Source organism: Chionomys nivalis, chromosome 1 (genome assembly GCF_950005125.1).
Source record: "Chionomys nivalis chromosome 1, mChiNiv1.1, whole genome shotgun sequence".
In the NCBI taxonomy this organism is placed as follows: Eukaryota; Metazoa; Chordata; class Mammalia; order Rodentia; family Cricetidae; genus Chionomys; species Chionomys nivalis.
Window position 1 is genome coordinate 152017037 of NC_080086.1, and position 22071 is coordinate 152039107.

The following is a 22071-nucleotide window of genomic DNA, read 5'->3' on the forward strand; positions in this document are numbered from 1 at the left end:
GGAGAAGAGAAGGAGGCAAGGGAGACATTTCCCCTCATTCTCATTCTGCAACACCAGAGTCTGTTTGCTGCATTAGTGTTGCAATTGCTCACATTTGCTCACATGAAATGGCCAAATTCATTTTTCTACGTCTTCATCTATGGAGTTACAGCAAGTGTGGAACTTCACAAGGGTCCGTTTTCCTTGTCTCCTCTTCAGATGAGCCCCTCCCTGCCTAACTGAGGAGCCCAGGGTACCTCTGGAGAGCTCCAATGCTCTGTAGGCCCCGCCTCCCATATGTGAGGTTCTACCTGTACTCTCTGCACTGATCAAATCAACTGGCATAGAAATAGGTTTTTGCTCTCCTAGATTTTGCTTTTGCTGGAGCCATTGAATAAAGGCAGACAGGCTGAAGGCAGGAAGGTGACTTCCTCCCTCTTAGAATGCACAGCTGGAGTCCAGGCTGCTTCCTGTCTTGAGCTGGGGAGTATAGGAGCTTAGGGAATGTGTTTGAAGTAGCTGAGGGTCGGAGTGTGGTTGGGTGCGGGGAGGGGACTTTCTTCCTATGGATGGAAGAACAGGAATTTTTTGCAGAGATAGCACACAACAGTGTTAGACGGCATTGAGGATTTAGGGCAGGACACTGCTAGAGCTCTCAAGATCAGAGACCACTCCTCTCGAGTTGGCTGGCCACCTCGACAGTGATAAATGAGCAGCTTTGGGAAGAGCATTTAATAAAGCCTCTGGGAAATCTTCAATAGCCCAGGATGTGAAAAAATGATGAGCAATCGGCGAAGTTGGCCAGAAAGGCAGTGGGTGGTGAGGGGCAGGCTCCGAGACCGCACATGCCAAGGAGCAGGTGGATGCTGCACATGGGGTAGGATGTTCAAGGGAAGAGTTCAAAGGTCTTACTTCCATCTGAGAAGACAAGACTGCTCAGTCTTTACCTCCCCAGCCACGAGAGCCTGTGTTCGCAGCGTCAGGTGACTGTTCTAAAGCAGGAGAATACAGCTAAGAGGTCAGGCTCTCAGCTAGACTTGATGATGAAGCACTCCATGGGTTATATATATGATTGTCTAGACCTTGGAATGGTTTTTCTGGAAAGGCCATGGACCCAGGGAGTCAGGAATCACCACTCAGATCAGTTTGTGTATTCGAAGGGTTAGGACAGCAGCTCTCTTGGCAGGATGTCAAGGCAGAGTGTGCTGTGTTCTCAAACAATCTCCTTCCCCTAGAACTCTGGGGAATGGTCATTGTGGCTGATGACTGCTGTGGCTGGCCAGTTAGCCACCATTGGAGGCCAGTCCTTGCTGTGTGCACAAGTCTGTCATTCTTTCATGAACTCATTTGCTCCCATTCCAAGCCCTTCCAGACACTGTAGGGTTCTGGGAAGCTGGGAAAAAGATGATCTCTTTTCCTGCTGACCTCTGCCTCTGACTGAAAGTGTTTTTCTCATGAGCACTCATAGGCTCTCAGCCACTGTATCTGCTCCCTCTCCTTCAGTCTCTCATCCCTTAAAATGGTCCCCCAACCCACTATCCATTCCAGGAAAGTGTCCGTGATAGTGATGTGTTTAAGTTACTAATCTATTGCTATAAAAAGACAATACAACCAAGGCCACTTGTAAAAGAAAACATTTAATTGGGGTCTTGCTAATAGCTTCATGACCATCATAGCAGCAGGCAAGTGGGCATGATGCTAGAGAAGTGGCTGAGAGCCTACATCAGATCCATAAGCACAAGGCAGAGAGAGAGAGAACTGATTGGGAATTGCGTGTGCTTTTGAAACTCCACCCTCAGCGCCACACTCCCACTAATAAAGCCACACCTCCTGATCCTTCCCAAACAGTTGCACTAACTGTGGACCTAGCCTTCAAACATACGAGCAAGCCTCTGGGGACCATTGTCATTCAAGCCACCACACAGGAGCTTAGGAGGTGGGCAATTGCTCTGTCTGTGTGACCCCTTCATTTTTAACCAAGATCCTTATATCCTGATGTCTAAATCAAGCACTGCTACCCAGGGCACAACTGTGGGGGCACACTGCCCATTCTGGGTCCCAGGCTGCCTGTTTGATCCAGTGGTCATCAGATCAGTTCAGCATAACATCAAGTCCCGACTGCCCCCTGAGCTCTGACTTCCTGTCCCAACTGGGTGGCTGTAATTATGGCTGGCCCTGGCCCTTGCCCACATGTGGTCTGATATCCCAGCCCTTTTCCCTCCCTTCTCTTCCCCACCTACATTCTCTACTCTGCACAGGCCCAAGTTGAAGCCTCCCTTTCTTTAGTGACAGGTGACCTCAGAGCCATGACCAGGTGGCAGTGGCTTTTCAGTCAAGTCCATCCTAAGCTTGTTTGTCTCTTATGCCAATCAACAGCTGAAGGGAAATGTCCCTCTCATTAGTGTGTATGTCCCTCCCGTGCCTCCTCCCCTTAGACAGTGTGTTGACTCGTTTTCCATGAGTCAGTAAGGGTTCAGAAAAACCTGAGCTGAAAGTTTTTCACATGCGCCCCGATTCACTGTGTGGCCTTTAGGTCTCTGCCTTAAAGAGTATGACAATATTCCCTTAGAGTTGTGAGGTCCCTGTCAGCATGGCACCACCTCAACCGGAGATGAGGTGCCCCCAAAACGCCCAGAATGGCCTGTGAAATGACGTAACTGCGTGGGAGGTGATAGCCCTGAGGATGAAGCTTCTGTCTTGAAGATACCAACACCCCTCCCCCCAGAAGCTCAAGTTCTGCAGCCAGGGAGCAGAGAAGGGCCTAGGGAGAGGGGACACCAGCCTTCTCTTGTATGGTCAGGAGCAGACAGAAGACTCTAGTGGCTGCTGCATCTGCCATGAGCCACCGCATGTTCCCAGGTCAAGGGCAGGCAGGAGGCCTCTGCCAAGCTGGAAGGGAAACACCAGGAACCAGGAAGAAGACGGCTTTTGAATCCAGAAGAGCCACCAGGAATTCCAAGGGTTTACCATAGACCACCTGTGCCTGCACCTTTGTCATAGCTAAAGTTGACCCTTAGAGGGAAAAGGAAGCCACCTTGTTGGTTATGTTTTTGCACAAACCATTATGAAGAAGAGCTTTAGACTGGAAAAGACAGGTTCAAGTCTTGGTTCTGGCACTTAGGTGACAGTGTGACTTTAAGATGCCAAATCACCAGAACTTCAGCTTCCTGCCCTGGAAATGGGCCCCAACCCTTCCCTACTGTCATCTCTATCTGCAGTGTAGTTCTCATGACAGTGAGCAGAGTCACTGCAATTTCTAAGTTGTTTGTTGAAAGTCATTGTGGGGTAAAGAGCAAACCCAACAAGTCGTGGCTGCCTTGTGGCCGTGACACTCACATTAAGAAGGTATAGAAAGAGAAGAAAGCAGTGTATACGTTATCAATGGGAAGTTTGTGTCTGGAAGGGAAACAGCTTTCTTTCTTTTTTTTTTTTTTTTTTTTTGATTTTCGAGACAGGGTTTCTCTGTAGCTTTTTGGTTCCTGTCCTGGAACTAGCTCTTGTAGACCAGGCTGGCCTCGAACTTACAGAGATCCACCTGCCTCTGCCTCCCAAGTGCTGGGATTAAAGGCGTGCGCCACCACCGCCCGGCTGGGAAACAGCTTTCTTAAAGAACACTTTAGCAGGCAGATGTTTCTGTGGGTGTCCAGTGGAATCCACGACACACTACTGCATTGTGGGTGACACTCCCAGGCTCTACGCCTTGCCCTTCTCCAGCTCTGGGGAGCAAGGTTGAAGTTAGGGAAACATGATGTCAATTTAGCTCCCTCTGAATCTTTAGCACCTTATAAGTTGGTATCTATACCTTTAGGAAGACATTGTTAGGCAACAATGATGCTTCTGTTCCTATAGCTATGTCTCCCACTACCCAAAAGCCATGCCACCCAGCATCCAAAGAGCCATATCACCAAACCCCCAGGAAACCATGACCGCCTGCCCCCAATAGCTACAGTACTCATATTCCCCAGCCTCACCACCTATTCCACCCATCCCCTGCGAGTCATGACACCAAGTCTCATGAGGTTTATGGTCACCTGCCCCCAAGAGTCATATAAGCCCAGGTAACCTTGCCACTGAGCTCCCAAGAGTCTTCTCAAATTGATGGACAGCAACAAGGAACTAGGTGATGGCAGCACACTGCCCAGGATGCCACTTTCCCAAGAGCGTTGTCCCTTACTGGGGCCTGCCTGTGCTGAAGTTGGCACACACAGTGATGGGAGCTCGATTGATCTTTCCAGCAAGAAGAAGTCAGTTAGTGAAACTTCTGCAGAGAAGACCAGACCAAAGTGACATCACATTAATAACTTATAAACGCTAATCAGTTTGGGTTTATTCGGTATTCCCTGTAAAAACATCTATCATGGACCCTGAATCCATGAAAGTAGCCAAGAAATGAATATTGTAGCGAGGGAGCTTTCCTTCAGTGTTCTCAAATAAGGGTGGAGACAGTTTAGCAAGGAATTAATGAGTTTTACCAAGGGTCCCCTTCGAATGTAACACATCTGTCATACTTTGCAGCTCTATGGGACCAAATCACTTTAATATCCACTTGCACTCAAGTAAATAAGGCAAGTTCTTGGCAAGTGGCCTGAAGGGCTGGAGGAGTCCAGCGCCAGGATCATGAGTAAGGAAACTGGAGAGTTAGGATTCAATTATTGAAGAATCAGGACCACTCATGCTGCTGAACACCTCTCTGAAAGGATTAAAAAGTATGAAAGCAAATTGATATCTGTGAGATTCTAGAGGAAGTAAAAAAGTGTGCACATTTTAACTGAAGACGGATGCTTGAAATCCTACACTAGTTCAGAATTGAGAATAATAGAGGGTTATTTATGTAGGGGTAGACTCACAGATCACAATCCTCTGCTGGAACGGGGAACAGCAACGGAATCCTGCAGCCTGAAAAGAGAGGCCGAACATGCAGTTTACATCGGCATAAATAGTGTAAGAGGCCATGCCCATAAAGGCTACTGTTGGTAGGAATTCCTACAGCATTCAGCCTCCATCATGTCATGACAATAGGAGACGAGCCTAAGAGAAAATTCATCTATTAAAAAGTGGAAGCTGCGATAGGAGACATAAAGCACACGGTGGTGACGGAGCACTCCTTCCTCGGAGGAAGCCAAGCTAGGTGCATAAGCACTGCCACCCACACAAGCAGTGCCTAAAAGCTGGAGAATGCAAAGTGGTTACCAAGGACCATTCGGGGAAACCTGACCCCGAGCATAATAGTGACACTAACCTTAACCCCAACCATGACCCTAATACTAACCTAATTGAACTCTAGCTCTAACCCTGACCTCAACCCTACTATTAACACTGACTCTAATCTTAATATTAACCCTGACCCTTACCCTGATCTTGGTCCTGACATAGACCCTGACCCTAACCATGATTTAGAAGAGCTATCACACAAGCATTAAAAATTATGACTCCAGCATGGGAGAAAACACTTGCAAATTGTGCATCTGAAAGGGGTAAATATCCAGAACAGAAAAGGAGCTCAATAGTAAAAATATAAATAATCTGATTTAGAATAGGTAATGGGCCTCGATTGATCAGAATGATCCACTGGTATATGAAAAAATGTTTAGAGGCTGGGGAGATGGTTCCATGGTTAAGAACACATATCTGTTCTTATGGAGGCCCCAAGTGCAGTTCCCAACACCAACATGGTGGCTCACAACTGTCTGTAACTCCAGTCCAGGGCATTAGATGCCACCTTCTGGCCTCTGTGGGCACTAGGTACATACATAGTGCATATACATGCAAGCAGGCAAAACATTCAAACACATAAAATAAAACTGAATGAATCTTAATTTTTAAAAAAAAGCACTTACTATCAGAAACCACTAGGAAAATCACTAGGGAAGCCTTGGGGAGGGGATTATCACCTCTGGGCATCCAAGTGGCTGTCATCAAAATGGCATAGCAAGAACTGGTGAGTATGTAAACCCAGCCTCTTGGAAAACAGCACCGTGGCTGCAGAAAACTCAGCGGAGTGCTATCACACACGATCCAGCACGCCCACTTCCAGGCGTGAATCCATCAGAAACTACCCAGTGTGCTGAAGAAGCGTCTGCACTGGGGTTCGCTGTAGAGCTGCATCTCAAAGTCAGCCTACACAGGAGGAGTGGGGATGAAAACGCATCAGGTATACACAACAGAAAAGAAAGCACAAAAGCCTGCCATTTGTGCCAACATGCTTCAGAACGGAAGCACTATGTTAGGTGAAATAAGCAAGGCACAGAGAGACAAGAACCACAGGACCCCAACGGGTCACAACTGAAAAGGTTAACCTCAGTGAAGCATTGCCATTACCAGAGACTAGGAGAACAGCGGGAGGGATGGCTGAAGAAGTGCAAAAAGGAATAGGGCAGCAAGGCAGTGGAACCCATGATTAATGAAAGGCGATTAGGAATAAAGGCATGTGAGCCGTACAAACAAGGCCTGGCCTCGTTGCCTGTTTCCATCCTCGCCAGATTCCTTGATGCAACTGTAGCTGGGATGGTGTAGTATTTCTTATGAGAAGTCTAGTTTGGAACGGAGTCCCCCCATCAGCCTTGGCAATATTAGGTTAGGGAGCTTCAGGATCGTGTATCAGAGCGAGGTTAGGAGCAGGACAAGAGCTCTGCATCAAGGAAGGTGACATTTAAGGATAGTCTAGAGATAATGTAACAAGGCAGGGATTGGAATCGCCTTTGTGGGCATCTTGAGGGAGCATATGACCGCAGCTGTGTCTGCAGGCAGGGATGATGCAGATAGATGCTGAAGGTCTGGAGATGTTTCCTATGGCCTGGAGTGGGCTGCTCTCTGCCCTCTGCTAAGACTGCTTTGTACTGCCTGAGGTAACACTTCTCCCTTGAAATCCCCAAATCGCTTCCTAATTGGAGAAGGGCTCCATCTCCTCATCTACAGTGAATCATCACAGCCTCCCTCCCTCAGAGCTGCTGAAGATCACTGGTCCCACATCCCATTGCAGCTAATCACACGCTTCTGTTTTATTATTCCACTTTTTGCTTTTGAATAGCTTCATTTCCCAGATCAGACGCGAGCTGTTCAAGGACTAAAGATGTTTTCCATCACATTTGTGGCTTCCATGGCCCACTGCTCAGTGTGGAGCAGAATGTGGAGTTTCAACAGATCCTTGCTAAATGAGTGATATCCTGTAATGAAAGTAAAATTAAATGTCAAATTTATGAGTATAAGTTCCAGAATTCATGGAAATTGGAAAAGCTTGATGTTATTACGTAAAAGATTTTAGATTTAACAACTTGTGTGATGGTTAATTAACTCAGCCGCTCACACTGTGAGCAACCCCGAGGAAGAATGCTAGAATCTTCAGCCAGGTTCTTTTTTTTCTTGAAATGTTTACTCTGCTATGAAATACCTTAAAATAAGAATGTAAATTGTCATTGTTGAGACTTGCCAAGAATAGACTGAACTGAACAGTCTCTGTGGGAGAGGGGTCTTCATAGGGGAGGACTTTCTGTGGGGGAACAGTCTCTGTGGGAGAGTGGTCTTTGTAGGGGAGGAGTCTGTGTGAGGGAGCAGTCTCTGTCTTCGATGAGTCTCTGTAGGGGAAGAGTCTCTGTGCAGTAAGTCTCTTGGAGGGGAGGAGTCTCTCTGTAGGAGAGCAGTCTCTGTAGGGGAGGAGTCTGTGTGAGGGGATGTCTCTGGGGGAGGAGTGTCTGTGAGGGAGGAGTTTTGGGGAGAGCAGTCTGTGGGGGAGCAGTCTGTGGGGGAGCAGTCTGTGGGGGAGCAGTCTGTGGGGGAGCAGTCTCTGGGGGAGCAGTCTCTGTGGGGGAGCAATCTCTATGGGGAAGCAGTCTCTATGGGGAAGCAGTCTCTGTGGGGGAGCAGGCTGTGGGGGAGCAGTCTCTATGGAGGAGCAGTCTCTGTGGGGGAGCAATCTCTGTGGGGAGCAGTCTGTGGGGGAGCAGTCTCTGTGGGGGAGCAGTCTGTGGGGGAGCAGTCTCTATGAGGGAGCAGTCTTTGTGGGGGAGCAGTCTCTATGGAGGAGCAGTCTCTATGGGAGAGCAGTCTGTGGGGGAGCAGTCTCTGTGGGGGAGCAGTCTCTATGGGGGAGCAGTCTCTGTGGGGAGCAGTCTCTGTCGGGGAGCAGTCTCTGTAGGGGAGCAGTCTCTGTGGGGGAGCAGTCTGTGGGGGAGCAGTCTCTGTGGGGGAGCAGTCTCTATAGGGGAGCAGTCTCTGTGGGGGAGCAGTCTCTGTGGGGAAGCAGTCTCTGTGGGGGAGCAGTCTGTGGGGGAGCAGTCTCTGTGGGGGAGCAGTCTCTGTGGGGGAGCAGTCTCTGTAGGGGAGCAGTCTCTGTGGGGGAGCAGTCTCTGTAGGGGAGCAGTCTCTGTGGGGAAGCAGTCTCTGTGGGGGAGCAGTCTCTGTCAGGGAGGAGTCTCTATGGAGGAGCAGTCTCTATGGAGGAGCAGTCTGTGGGGGAGCAGTCTCTATAGGGGAGCAGTCTCTGTGGGGGAGCAGTCTCTATGGAGGAGCAGTCTCTATGGAGGAGCAGTCTGTGGGGGAGCAGTCTCTGTGGGGAAGCAGTCTGTGGGGGAGCAGTCTGTGGGGGAGCAGTCTCTGTGGGGGAGCAGTCTGTGGGGGAGCAGTCTCTGTGGGGGAGCAGTCTGTGGGGGAGCAGTCTCTGTAGGGGAGCAGTCTGTGGGGGAGCAGTCTCTATGGAGGAGCAGTCTCTGTGGGGGAGCAGTCTCTGTCAGGGAGAAGTTGTCTTCAGGCCACAAACTTCTGGTGGGAGAAACTTATGGCGGGTGTCTTCTGTACACACTGTCAACGTTTTCGCTTGGACCTGAGGCAGGCTTTGGCATCCCTCTGAGCCTCATCCAAGGAAGGACTTGCCACTCATCTACACCTGAGGCATTGTTTCTTGACACAGTTAAGCCTATATCAATGATGTGCTTTCACCCAGGACTTCGCTCACACCTACACTATTTGGTGCACTTTCATGAGAATTTAAGGAGTCTGCAAAGCATAGCCAAGCCTTTGTGTCCAAATGGACTTCACAGGACTGTTCCTCGGCCACACTGTTAGTCCTAGCTGGTTATTAAGTCAACCGTGGGACCAGACAGATGTCTCTGTGATTAAGAGCACACGCTGCACTTTCATAAGACTTGAGTTTGGCTCCCTGCACCTGTGTTAGGTGGCCCACAACCGCCTGTAGATTTCACATCCTTTTCTGGCATCTGAAGATACTGCGCTCACATGCACAAGCCTACACACAGATAGAGAGAGACAGAGAGAAATAAATATTTAAAAAGAAACCTCTATAAATACTAAAAAGTATTTATAAAAAGTATTTTAAAAAGTATGCTTCACTCTTTTGAAGCCCCCCCCCCCATACCATGTCTCTGTTCCATGAGTGTTTCCTACCACCCATGAAGCTCACAGGAGGCATAGCATCTTACTTTTCCAGAAGAGCAGTGACCTAACCAAAGATAGCTAGGGAGACCACTTTAATGGCAGAACAAGTTTTATTCCTTTGAGAATGTAGGGGTTTTAATGCAAATTTAGTTCAGCTATTTCCACTCTATAGAATGGTCAGCAGATGAAGGAGTTGTTGTTTGTTCGTTCTTTGAGTTGTAAACCTAATTACTTCTCTGAATGCTTTTGGTTTACCATCATGGCTTCTCTGGCCATGCACAACTGATGTCTCATTTTAGTGCCCCCGTCAGTCTGCTTTGCAGGAGTCTAAGCTGTGTATTGTATTCCACCCTTCTCCGTGCTTTAAAATGAAGGTTGATCACAGTGATTTTCAGTGCACAACGCTCCTATTGTTAGTCACCACCTGGAGGACACAGTCCCGACTCCTCCGCCTGCTGTACCAGCCTCATCCCTGCCCCCAGCTGCTCTCTGACCTCCCCAGCTGACCTCCCCTCCCAAGCTGGGTCACAGTGGTCAGGAGCAGTATGTGTCCCCTGACGCCCCTCACCTTCTCTTGGCAAGAGTTCTCATCTATTGTTCCTCCAGTTCAAAGCATCCTTGGCCTCCTTCACTGATGACGTCAACCTCCCCAGCTGGGCTCAGGCCTGCTGCTGCCCCCTACCACCACAGGCCATTGCCTTTATCCACATGCCTGTCCCACAGTGCTGCTCTTCTGAGTGTCTTTTTTTCTTCCTGATCACACTTTAAGCACCTTCAAAATAACTACCTTCTCCATCTCGCCGACACTTCTCAGCCCCTGCTGCAAAGACAGCCGGCAGTAAGCATTGATGCTGAACAATGCCACAGTTAAGGCGCGTTAGTTACCAAAGGCAAAATGCGGCTACCTCTTCCTTGAAGCTTATTTTATCTTTTCTTTTTCAAATTACTGAGAAAGTTATCTGACGTTTCATCTTAAGCCAGAAGTTATGTCATAACTGTTTCTCCCTAAAAGTCAGTGACTCGCCATTACCTATACTATCATGTTCAAAGTCAGACTCAGCGCAATCCCAGGAGCTGGCAAATGCATCCACTGGCAAATGTATCTGTTTAATTAAGCTGGTTTTTCCATTGCCATACAAACTCTCACTTTTTAAAGTTAACTAGATGTGATTGCTAACAGAAGTTGTGTCACATTAGAATGTCCCCCGAGGCCACCTCCCTCTGCTTCATCTAAACCACCAGAGAACAAAGTCCACAATGGGTTTGTTCAGTGAATTCTGTGTGTTCCATATTGCAGACTCGGTTCCCTCTGACATCGCCTTAACCAAGGGCTCAGAATAACAAAAGAACAAATCAGGTAGAAGAAAAGTCACTTATGCCTTCTAAGCTGGTGAAAGCAATAGAAGCCCCTCATTGTCCACAGCCCTAGCAGAGTCGTGTTTGAGTCTGTGATCACAGCACGAAGTTGGTCGGCATCCAATCAGCTGCTTTTGTGTTCTATGGTGTGAAGAAACACGCTGAGGTGTTTGTAATTTCCTGGTAAAACGGTAGAGCCCATAAATCCTTTCCAATAACCCTAAAATTTTCCTAGCCAAGAGCTCAGCAGCCTGTGCACACATCATAAAGCCAAAGGCCTGGTGGCTGGACACAGCTGAGACTGTCCTTCAAGGTCACCAAACTTGCGTACGTCCTCTCAGCATGGCCAAGTACCCAGAAGTCTGCTTGACTGGGGCCAAAAAGGAGCATGAGCCTCAGGATCTGTTCAAGTCCCCCACCCCCCGTGCTTCTTCTAGTCCAAGGTCACCTTGAGCATCCAGTATGGTTGTCTGCACAGAACCAGACACCAGTGGCCTCTTCAATAAACCCCAGCTCTCCTGAGTAATGGCCTGTGTTATGACAAACATATGACACTTCAGAATGTGCTCTGAGCCTCTGGGCCACTGACAAAAGAGTGTGTGTTATGTTTGAAATCACCGGTTCAAATGTTCCCAGGGAATCTGCTGCCTTCCTTACATCCACAGGCTCTTAGGGCAGTCACCAGTCACGGGACCTCCTCACACCACTTAGGCAGAGCAACCCTAAGATCAGAATGTTACAAATTTGGTGTTTTTTTTACTTCCAAAACTAGTTGATAAATTACAGTTATGCAATATTAATCATTTTAGTGTGATTTTTTTTCCTCCCATAGAACGTATAATGAGGTTCCAACAGTCTGTTCCAGCAGAAGCAGCGAGTTCAGTCATTGACTCAGCCCTGTGTGGTGGTAGCTTAGGATCTAATGCCTACTGCAGTGGTCTTTAATTTCAGGTCTTCAATGTCTTGGTCATTATATAAGGTGTTTTGCATGTATTTTCTCTTTTGCACACAAAACCTCTACTCTGCTGTGATAAAACACGTTTCACCAAACAGATGAATGTCCCCACAGCCACAGCATGATGGCATATGAGCAGTAGCCCAGGTGACGCTGTCCCAGCCTCACTTCGCACCACTCTCTAAGTCCACCATGCCTCTCTAGGCCAAGTGACTTAAAGTCTAGAAATCTTGTCCTGCAGACATCAAGATTATTACTGTGGGTGCTGATATCTATATTCAAGTCCACCCAGAGCACCTATAATGTGCAGAAGCTAGACACCTCCCAGAATGACCTCTGCTTGTCCTTAATTGAATGCCTCCCCCCCCCCCCCCCCGCCGCCCGCCGCTTACTCTGGACATTCTAAAAGTAGATGAAGCATTGACCTAGCTGACATCGTTGCAGGTTGCAGAAATGAGCTGCCAACCCCCAAACCAGCATACACCCCAAATAGAATCAAGTCTTTCTTCTTGGAGAGGAGGGTCATTAGGTCAGAGAGTGTGATCCACGTTTCTCTTGCACGGCATGGGAGTCCTGTCAGAGTACATAAGGCTTCATGTGTCTCTTCCCAGAAATGGACTCCCATTTTTTAAAGGTTTTCCATATTTCACTGATCTTATTTTCGGGGTATTTTATATATTACTGTATTATCGTATAAACGAAGGTGGGTAATGTCAGTGCTCGTATTCCCACCACTCAGCATGGAAGAAGAACATTACTGAGAGTCTTCAGGACCTTGCATCGCTACCTGTTCTGTCCCCTCCCCCACCACATGCATTTACACGGTCCCAATATGTCCCAACTTTATGGAAATATTTACAACATGTTTCTGGACCCCTGTATAATATATCACGTGTGTTTCTTACTTGGTGGAACTGTTGCCATGTGCCTCCATGTTTGCATTCAGGCTTGTATGTGGTATTCATGAGTGTGAGTACATGAAGCTGGCGTGCCTGGGCTTCGGTACTGTGCGCTAGCCTGCTGCACTGCTCCGTCATTATGCCTTTTCCTGATTGTGGATGTGCAAGGTTTTTCATTCTTTAAAGATTTATTTATCTTTATTTGTGAATGTTTTATCTGCATATGTGTACATGTGTATATGTACTGGTGTCCACAGAGGCCAGAGGAGGGTGTAAGATGCTCTGGAATTTGAGTTATGGACAGCTACAAGCCATCATGTGGGTGCTGGGGACAGAGCCTGGGTCCTCTGCAACAGTGCTGCTTACCACTGAGCCATCTCTCCAGCTCCTCTTTTATCTTTTATAAATCCTACAGTGGGCTGGGTATATTTCACTGGTGTTGCCTGGCATTGGTGTGCCAGTTTCTGTAGACTTGGCCTTGCATTTCTTTGATTGCTACTGAGGTTGGACATCTTTCCATTGATGTATTTCCTATTTGTATTACATGGTCCGTGAACAGCGTTTATGTCTTTTTGCACGTTTTTGTCTCGGGAGGTTGGTGCCTCTGTGTGATGTGTATGGTTTCTTTGTATATGTTGAATTCTAATTCCTTGTCAGTTACTGACTGATAAAACCTGACAAAGCTGTTTTCCTTTCGCTTGGATATGCTGTGATAGTGAGCTATGATCACTTCAATGAAATATGTTCCTCTGTGGTTTGCCCTTTTCATGTCTTCCTATGATGAGGCCTGAGATGCCCCTTTATTGGGCTCTAATGCTTCTGTGATTTCACCCCTCACAGATGTGTCCTCAACTCCTCTGAAGTTGTTTGAGGATCTGGTATGAACATCTTCACTTTTCTTCTCCATAGGAACAAGCCCTTGACTGACAGAACTATTGATGGGCAGTCTCCTTCCCTTCTCCTCAGAGCTGCCTCTGACTCTCCACAGCTGGAGGGGAATGGGGACACCGTTGTAGCCTACTACACTGTAGGGGTAGCGAAAATCATACATTCATTTTTTCTACATAAAAACATGGGTTTTTTGGGTTTTTTGGGGGAGGGGTTATTGTTTCTCTTGAGCTATACATTTTTCTCCACTCCCCCTCCCCTTCTTCCCTCTTTCATGACCCCCCATGCTCCTAATTTATTCAGGAGATCTTGTCTTTTTCTTCTTCCTTTGTAGATGTTTTTATGTAAAACTGTATCCATGGCTGTAGGTGGAGGTGTATCTGTCTTTTTTATTTTTGTTTATTTTTTAAATTTTATTTTCTATTCCAACCACAATTCTCCCACGCACACCCCTACTTCCCCCCATCTACCCCTCCCCAACTCACCTCTCATCTACTCCTCCCACTGGGCAAGGGCTCCCATGGGGAGTCAACAAAGTCTGTCACTTTAAATTGAGGCAGGACTAAGTCGTTTCCCCCTGCATTAAGGCTGAGCATCTCACCCTAGGGAAGAGGCTCCAACAAGGGTAGATCCTGGTCCTCCTGCCAGGTGCCCCTTAAATAGTCCAATAGTACAAGCTGTACCACTGTCTCCTACATATGGAGGGCCTCGTTCGGTCTCATGGAGATCCCACAGCTGTTGGTCTAGAGTTCATGAGTTTCTACAAGCTTGGTTCAACTGTCTGAAGATTTCTCCATCATTGTCTTGACCTCCCTTGCTCATATATTCCCTCCTCCCTCTCCTCAGTTGGATTCCCAGAGCTCGGACTGTTGTTTGGTTGTGGATCTCTGCATCTGGTTCCATCAGTTACTGGATGAAGCCTCTATGATAGTAGTTGGGATAATCACCAATGTGATTACAGGGGAAGGCCAGTTTGGACATCCTCTCCACTGTTGCTAGGAGTCTTAGCTGGGGTCATCCTTGTGGATTTTGGGGGATTTCCCTAGCATCAGGTTTCTCCCTAACCCCATAGTGGCTCTCTCTATCAAGATCTCTCTTTCATTACCCTCCCACTCCGTCCCTCTCCCCGCTTGACTCTCCCATTCCCTCATGTTCTCGTCTCCCATCCCCTTTGCTTTACCACCTCCCCTCACCCCCAGTTGACTCAAGAGATCTCATCTAATTTCCCTTCCCAGGGTGATCCATTGGTCCCTCTTAGGGTCTTCCGTGTTACCTAACTTCTCTGGAGCTGTGGATTGTAGTCTGGCTATCCTTTGCTTTATGTCTAATATCCACTTATGAGTGAGTACATGACGTGTTTATCTTTCTGAACCTGAGTTACCTCACTCGGAATTTTTTTTTCTAGTTCCATTCATTTGCCTGCAAATTTCATGATGTCATTGTTGTTAACAGTACTACATTGTGTAAATGTACCACATTTTCCTTATCCATTCTTTGGATGAAGGGCATCTAGGTTGTTTCCAGGTTCTGGCTATGACAAATAATGCTACTATGAACATAGCTGAGAAAATGTCCTTGTGGTATGAGTGTGCATCATTTCAGTATATGTCCAAGAGTGGTATCGCTGGGTCTTGAGGTAGACTGAGTCCCAATTTTTAGAAACCATCATACTGATTTCCAATGAGGCTGTACAAGTTTGCACGCCCACCAGCAGTGGAGGAGTATTCCCATGACTCCACATCCTCTCCAACATAAGCTGTCCTCAGTATTTTTATTCTTAGCCATTCTGACAGGTGTAAGATTGTATCTCAGAGTCATTTTGATTTGCATTTCCCTGATGACTAAGGATGAGGAGCAATTCCTTAAATGTCTTTAGGCAATTTGAGATTCTTCTGCTGAGAATTCTGTTTAGTTAGTACCCCATTTTTTAATTGAATTGTTTCATTTTTTTGGTATCTAGTTTCTTGAGTTCTTTATATATTTTGGAGATCAATTCTCTGTCAGATGTGAGGTTAGTGAAAATCTTTTTCCATTAATTATCATAGCTTTATCATAGATGTGAAGCTAGCTACTGCTAGTTCCCTAAACATGCTGTCTCAAGGATCATGGCTGTCTCTGGCACTCTGTATACATTTGTACATGCATGCATCTTTCTACACACATATACCACACACATACAAATTAGAATGACCATATTTGGTTTTTTAAAAGACACATGGAAAATCGGCATTGATTTCATTAAATTCATTAAATTGAAGGATAATTTATAAGTTTGGCTATTGAACTAACCAGTGTGTGATGTGGTTCCAAATTTACTTACTTGTTATAAAGATTTTATTCATTTGTATGTGTTTATGTGTCTCCCTGAGTTTATGTGCACTACATGTGTGCAGTGCCCTTAGAGACCAGAAGAGGGTCTGGATACTTTGGAGCTAGAGTTACAGGCAATTGTGAACCCCATGTGGGTGCTGGAAACTGAATCCTTGTCTTCTGCAAGAGCAGCAAGCACTCTTAACCACTGCACTATCTCTCCAAGCCCATTTACTTTTTAAATAAACATCTTTCACTAGAGTTTTATAATTTTTTTATTAGTTGATTCCAAATTTTTGTTTTAACTTTAATTTTCAGTATGTTCCTAGGATAATTTTTAATGAATTTAATTGAAGTGAAAGTGTTTCTCATTTGTGTGTGCTAGTTACTAACTACACTTGACATTCCGTACTGATTCCCCATCCCATAACCACAATGATGGCATACCATTCTACTCTCATGCCCACATAGTCCTTTAAATTAGGATTCAGCAGCCACATTCTCTCCAAATGTCAACAAACTCATTTCTTCCCTTTACATTCTCTTCTCTTTGCTTCTTTTCCTTACCCTATTGTTCCCTTTCCAATTGCCAGCACTGTACTGAAGAGACAAATAATAGTGGGGAAGCCGCATTTTATATGTGATTGTGACTGTTGGGGTTAATTGTCAAACTGATGAAATCTAGGATAACCTGGGAAACATGTCTTTGGTTATGGGAAGCGGAGGCATCTCTCTTGGTTGCAATAAGTGAGATGGGAAGACCTGCCAACCATGTGTGGTGTTATCCCCTAGCTGGGATCCTGGACCTGCCAACCATGTGTGGTGTTATCCCCTAGCTGGGATCCTGGACCTGCCAACCCTGTGTGGTGTTATCCCATGGCTGGGATCCTGGACCTGTCAACAATGTGTGATGTTATCCCCTGGCTGGGATCCTAGACCTATCAACCATGTGTCATGTTATCCCCTGGCTGGGATCCTGGACCTGCCAACCATGTGTGGTATTATTCCCTGGCTGGGATCCTGGACTGTATAAGAAGAGAAAGAGAGCTGAGCAGCAGCATGCATCCATGCATCCATTCCTCTCTGCTTCCTAACTGTGCATGCAATGTGACCACCTTACTGAACTGTCCCCTTGAAAATATAATATGAGATAAACCCTTTCTCCCTAAAGTTACTTTTATCAGTGCATTTTACCATAGCAACAGGGAAAGAAACCAAGATGGGTGATTAAAGAAATCTCTTCAGGTTTTCCCTGTTTAGTGCAAAATGGGAATTAGTTTGACATCCTTAATCTGTAAAAATTATTTCTTCTCTCTCTCTCTCTCTCTCTCTCTCTATATATATATATATATATATATATATATATATATATATATATATATACATTTTGATCTGTCATTGCTACTCTTGTGATTTGTATTCTGCTGGAAATCTGTTCTGTCAGTCAGCACAAAACCATTCTTGCCAGCCTTGCTGGCAAAGATTCCTTGGCTTTGGTGTAATTTATTTTCATGCACATATTTATGAATTTTAAATCTGTTATTTTCTTTTGGACTTATTCTGCATCCATAAGTGAAACTGGTCCAATCCATATTAAATCATATTATTAATTTGATTTAAATTGCTTTATTAAAATGATACCTAAATAGGTACATGCACAAAAGTAGCATAAACCTTTGTTACTAAAAGGCCAAATATAACTTACTAATTAACTTCTATAAATCTAGAAAATCAACCAATGTCAAAACAATGCTGTTGAACAGTCAGGTTGGCTCAGTAGATAAAGATGTTTACAGCCAAGCCTGAAGACCTGAATTCAATTCCAGGGCCCATGGAAGGAAAGAACTGACTCCTGCAGGTTGTCTTCTGACCTCCACATGTGCCTTGGCACAAGCTCGCCTACATGCATACCTGTACACACACAATAAACAGATAGATTAAAAATGCTATCAGTTTGCTGTTCCTATGTTCTATTGAAATTGTCAGTGTCTCTGTTTCCTACTGTCCTGTCATGCCCTCATGTGCCTAACACCCTTGCTGCCATTGTCAAGACTGTGTTTCCCGGGACTGTTCTTTATTAAACCACTAAGGCGCTTCCTTTGAAGCAATATAGCATGATACCATCATTACTCCACTCAGGAGAAGCACATCTTTGACAGGTAGTTCCTCTTTAGTCGTCTCTCTTGTCCCCAACAAGTATAGTCCTTGAGAACACAAGTTTAAGAACTAAGTCGATGATAAGACTTGGCTGTCTAATCATTCAGCTGGCCCCGAATATGTGATGTTTATTTTAAGAGTCTTATCACATTGGATGTAAGATTTCAAGGGCTCTCTCTTTCCTAAAATTTATTCTCCCATACAATACATCCTGATTTTCTTTCTCCAATCCTCCCAGTCCCCCCACCTCCTCTACTCCTCAGATTCATTCCTCCTCCATTTCCCTTCAGAAAAGAGTGATCCTTTCAGAGCCCCAAAACACAGCAAAACAAGATACAATAAGACTAGGTACAAACCTTCATATCAGGGTTGGGTAAGGCAACCCAGTAGGAGGAAAAGGGTCCCAAGAGCAGACAAAAGAGTCAGACAGCCCCACTTCTACTGTGAGAAGTTCCATAAAAACACCAAGCTAACAACCTTAATATATATATATATATATATATATATATATATATATATATATGACCTAGCACAGACTCAAGCAGGTTCCATGATTGCTGCTTTAGTCTCTGTGATTCCCTACAAGCCTTAAAATGGCATAATGTCCTCAGATTCCTAGGTTATTGCTACTTGGTTTGAGGAACACCCAGAGTTATACTTATTTATTTCCAGAACCATTAGTAAGAATTGCTAGCTGCCTTGAAATAACGGTTAGCCTCTCATTGGTAGATGAATAGATAATGACTATAACTTAAATGAAGAAGAAGAAATTGTAGTGAACCTTCTCAGGAATAGGCAACTGGTTTTCAACCCAGAGCAATCACTGCCTTTGGGGGTTATGGAACCAGTACAGAAACTAGCCCAGACCATCCACCATCAGAAGGTGACCGTGAGTGGACAGGTCTTCCTTCCTATTGCCCCAAGTTCACCCCACAGGAAATCCCTCATCATTGTCCCCTAGATGGCTGTGTCTATTCTCATTGTAACCTGATTGATAGCAGGAGTTGAGAATAAAACAAAAGCTGGGTCTCTTTGTTCTAACCTTTCTGCTTCATGTTGATGGATTTGGCCCACTCCTCTAACAAGAAATCAGTGCCTCCAGGACCATCTGCTTGCTGCCAGTGTCTGTCACTCTATCCTTCCATGTTGGTTAGCACAAATGGTTTAAGCAAAGTTATTGTGACCTACAACATTGTTTGTTTGTTTTTTTCCAAAATGCCCCTACCCCCTCGGTCAAATTAAAACTATTCCCTTAGCCTCACCTATAACATGCAATGTTTCTCTTTGGGCTACATAGCCAGGATCCCTCAGTGTTGTGGAATAAAGGAAGGACCAGTCACAATGCCAGGGATGCAGATCTAGATGTCACACTAGAGAACATCAGAGAAGACTGAAGCACAGAATAAGGAGATCATGTGGCTTCCAACTCTCCCTCCAACTGGAGATTGCAGACAAGGAGAGAGCCATGGGCATGTCCTCAGACCTGCTGATCTTTCTTTTGGTTTTTATTTTATTTTTTGTTCAGATAAGCACAACTAACAATTCCTGTAAGTTAACCCAATGAATCAACAGTAGAGAGAATGCTTTTATTCAACTGGTGGCACCGAAGAGAAGGGCTATTCTGTCGCTTCCTTCCTCCAACTGCCTGAGACCTGGAAGCCAGGTGGTGTGCATTCATGGAGGACATGAAAATGAGTGTGTATGATAGTTTAATGTGATTGGCCCCCATAAGCTCATAGGGAGTGCCACTGTTTGAAAGTGTGGCCTTGTTGAAGGAAGTGTGTCACTGTAGGGGCAGGCTTTGTGGTCTCTTGCTTAAGCTTTACTCAGTCTCATAGTCAGCTTCCTGTTGCCTGCAAGATGTAGGACTCTCAGTTACTTCTCCAGTACCATGTCTGCCTACATGCTGCCGTGCTCCCTGCCATGACTGATAATGGACTGAACCTCTGAACTGAAAGCCACCACCTCAATTAAATATTGTCCTTTATAAGAGTTGCTGTGCTCATGGTGTCTCTTCACAACCATGTAAAACCTAAGACAGAAGTTGGTACCAGGGAGCGAGTTATTGCTGTGATAGGCCTGACTATGGTTGGTTTTTTTTTTGTTTTTTTTTTTTTTTTTTTTTTTTTTTCATTTTTGAAGGAATCAGGACCTTGGGACTGTGGATTAGAAAAATCAGTTGATCAAATGAATGGAACTACAAAACATATTGAGTGAGGTAACCCAGACCCAGAAAGACAAATATAATATGTACTCATTCATAAGTAGCTTTTAGACATAAAACAAAGAAAAACTAGCCTACAGTACAGAATCCCAGGAAACCTAGATAGCAAAAAGGACCCTAAGAGAGACATACGTGGATCTAATCTACATGGGAAGTAGAAAAAGACAAGATCTCCTGAGTAAATTGGGAGCATGAAGATCATGGGAGAGATTAGAAGGGGGGGGGAGGAGGGAAGCAGAGAAAAACATGTAGCTCAATATAAACAAATTTTTTAAAGTGCAGAAAAACAATCAGTTGAATGCTGTAAGTGGTGCTTACTGGGCCGTACTACTAGGATCACAGAAGACAGTGGTGCTGAGTGTGACTTGATGAACTGTAGGGGAGCTACCTCAAGAAGTTTCAGAGGAGAAAAAATTAATATATTGCCTGGAGATTGTTCTTGTGATACATTGGTGAAGAATATGGTTACCTTTTGCTTTTGTCTAAAAAGACTACCTGAAGCTAAAGTGAAGAGTTTGTGATTAATTCCATTGACAAAGGAAGCAGCCTAGTATAGACTCTGCTGTGTGGTTATTAGTGTCAGTCTGATGAAGATTTATAATGAAAAGGAACAACCTAAGCAATAAAAATACTAAATGTCCCCCGGATCCTGCAGCCGCCGCGATGTTGATGCCCAAGAAGAACCGGATTGCCATCTATGAGCTCCTTTTTAAGGAAGGAGTGATGGTTGCCAAGAAGGATGTCCATATGCCCAAACACCCTGAGCTGGCAGACAAGAACGTGCCCAACCTTCATGTCATGAAGGCCATGCAGTCTCTGAAGTCTCGAGGCTACGTGAAGGAGCAGTTTGCCTGGAGACACTTCTATTGGTACCTTACGAATGAGGGCATCCAGTATCTCCGCGATTATCTCCACTTGCCTCCGGAGATCGTGCCTGCCACCCTGCGCCGCAGTCGTCCCGAAACTGGCAGGCCTCGGCCCAAAGGGCCGGAGGGTGAGCGCCCGGCAAGATTCACAAGAGGGGAGGCGGACAGAGACACCTACAGAAGGAGTGCTGTGCCCCCTGGTGCTGACAAGAAAGCCGAGGCTGGGGCTGGCTCAGCCACCGAGTTCCAGTTTAGAGGAGGCTTTGGTCGTGGACGGGGTCAGCCACCACAGTGAGCTTGAAGACTGTTGTTTGGAATAAACTTTAAAGAAAAGTGAAAAAAAAAAAATACTAAATGTATGTATTGAGAAAAGGAACTAGAGCTAAATCCTGTGTTCAAGGAGATAAATGGATTAAAAAATTGAATAAAGGGCGTGGTGACCTGAGGGCAATAGCTCACCTGGCTAAGTTTTTATAAAGAAAAGCTTAGAGCCACATATGGTAGTTATACACCATTAATCTAAGCACTCAAAAGGCAGAGGCTGGTGGATTTCTGAATTTGAGGCCAGTCTGGTCTTTAGAGCAAGTTCAAGGACAGCCAAGCATAGGCAGTGAAGGTAACAATAAAAAACAGGAAGCTGATGAAGATGTAATTGAATGAGGGGGCCATGTTCTAGTCCCAGCAGAACTTGACAGCTTCAGCCACATAGTTCTGCCTTTAGAGGTTAGGATAAAAGAAACTGATTATAGAATTTGCTTCCACACCTAAGCTTCTGAGGCCAGATATGTATCAGGGTGGCCCCGAATGAAGGACTAGAGAAGCCCCTGTGGGAAGTTATGAAGGTGAAGTTTGGATTGCCTTGAAGAACCCAAGATATTAGAGATGCCAGAGTTATGGGATACATGCCTAGGAAAGCTGCCAACAGGGAGTGTGGGACCAGCCCAAAAGAAAGAAGTGTATTGCAGTCAAAAAAGCTGAATGGAATTGGAGATCTGAAGAGTACTTTGGCATCAGACATAGAAAGGAAGAGATTGGAGTTTGCCCAGCTGG

At 45.6% G+C, this 22071-nt stretch overlaps 2 protein-coding genes across 5 annotated transcripts in view; both read left to right on the top strand.

Annotated features, from left to right (window-relative positions):
• Positions 1–22071, top strand: part of Dpp6 (dipeptidyl peptidase like 6) — an 887986-nt gene that overhangs the window by 720724 nt on the left and 145191 nt on the right. The window lies entirely within an intron of this gene.
• On the top strand, positions 20803–21358 carry LOC130888685 (40S ribosomal protein S10). Its single transcript, XM_057791956.1, has one exon. The coding sequence runs from the start codon at positions 20819–20821 to the stop codon at positions 21314–21316; it is 498 nt and encodes a 165-aa protein (XP_057647939.1). The 5' UTR covers positions 20803–20818; the 3' UTR covers positions 21317–21358.

What these genes read in the sequence shown, in the direction of transcription:
- LOC130888685 (XM_057791956.1), top strand. Translation starts at nt 20,819, where the DNA reads ATGTTGATGCCCAAGAAGAACCGGATTGCCATCTATGAGCTCCTTTTT.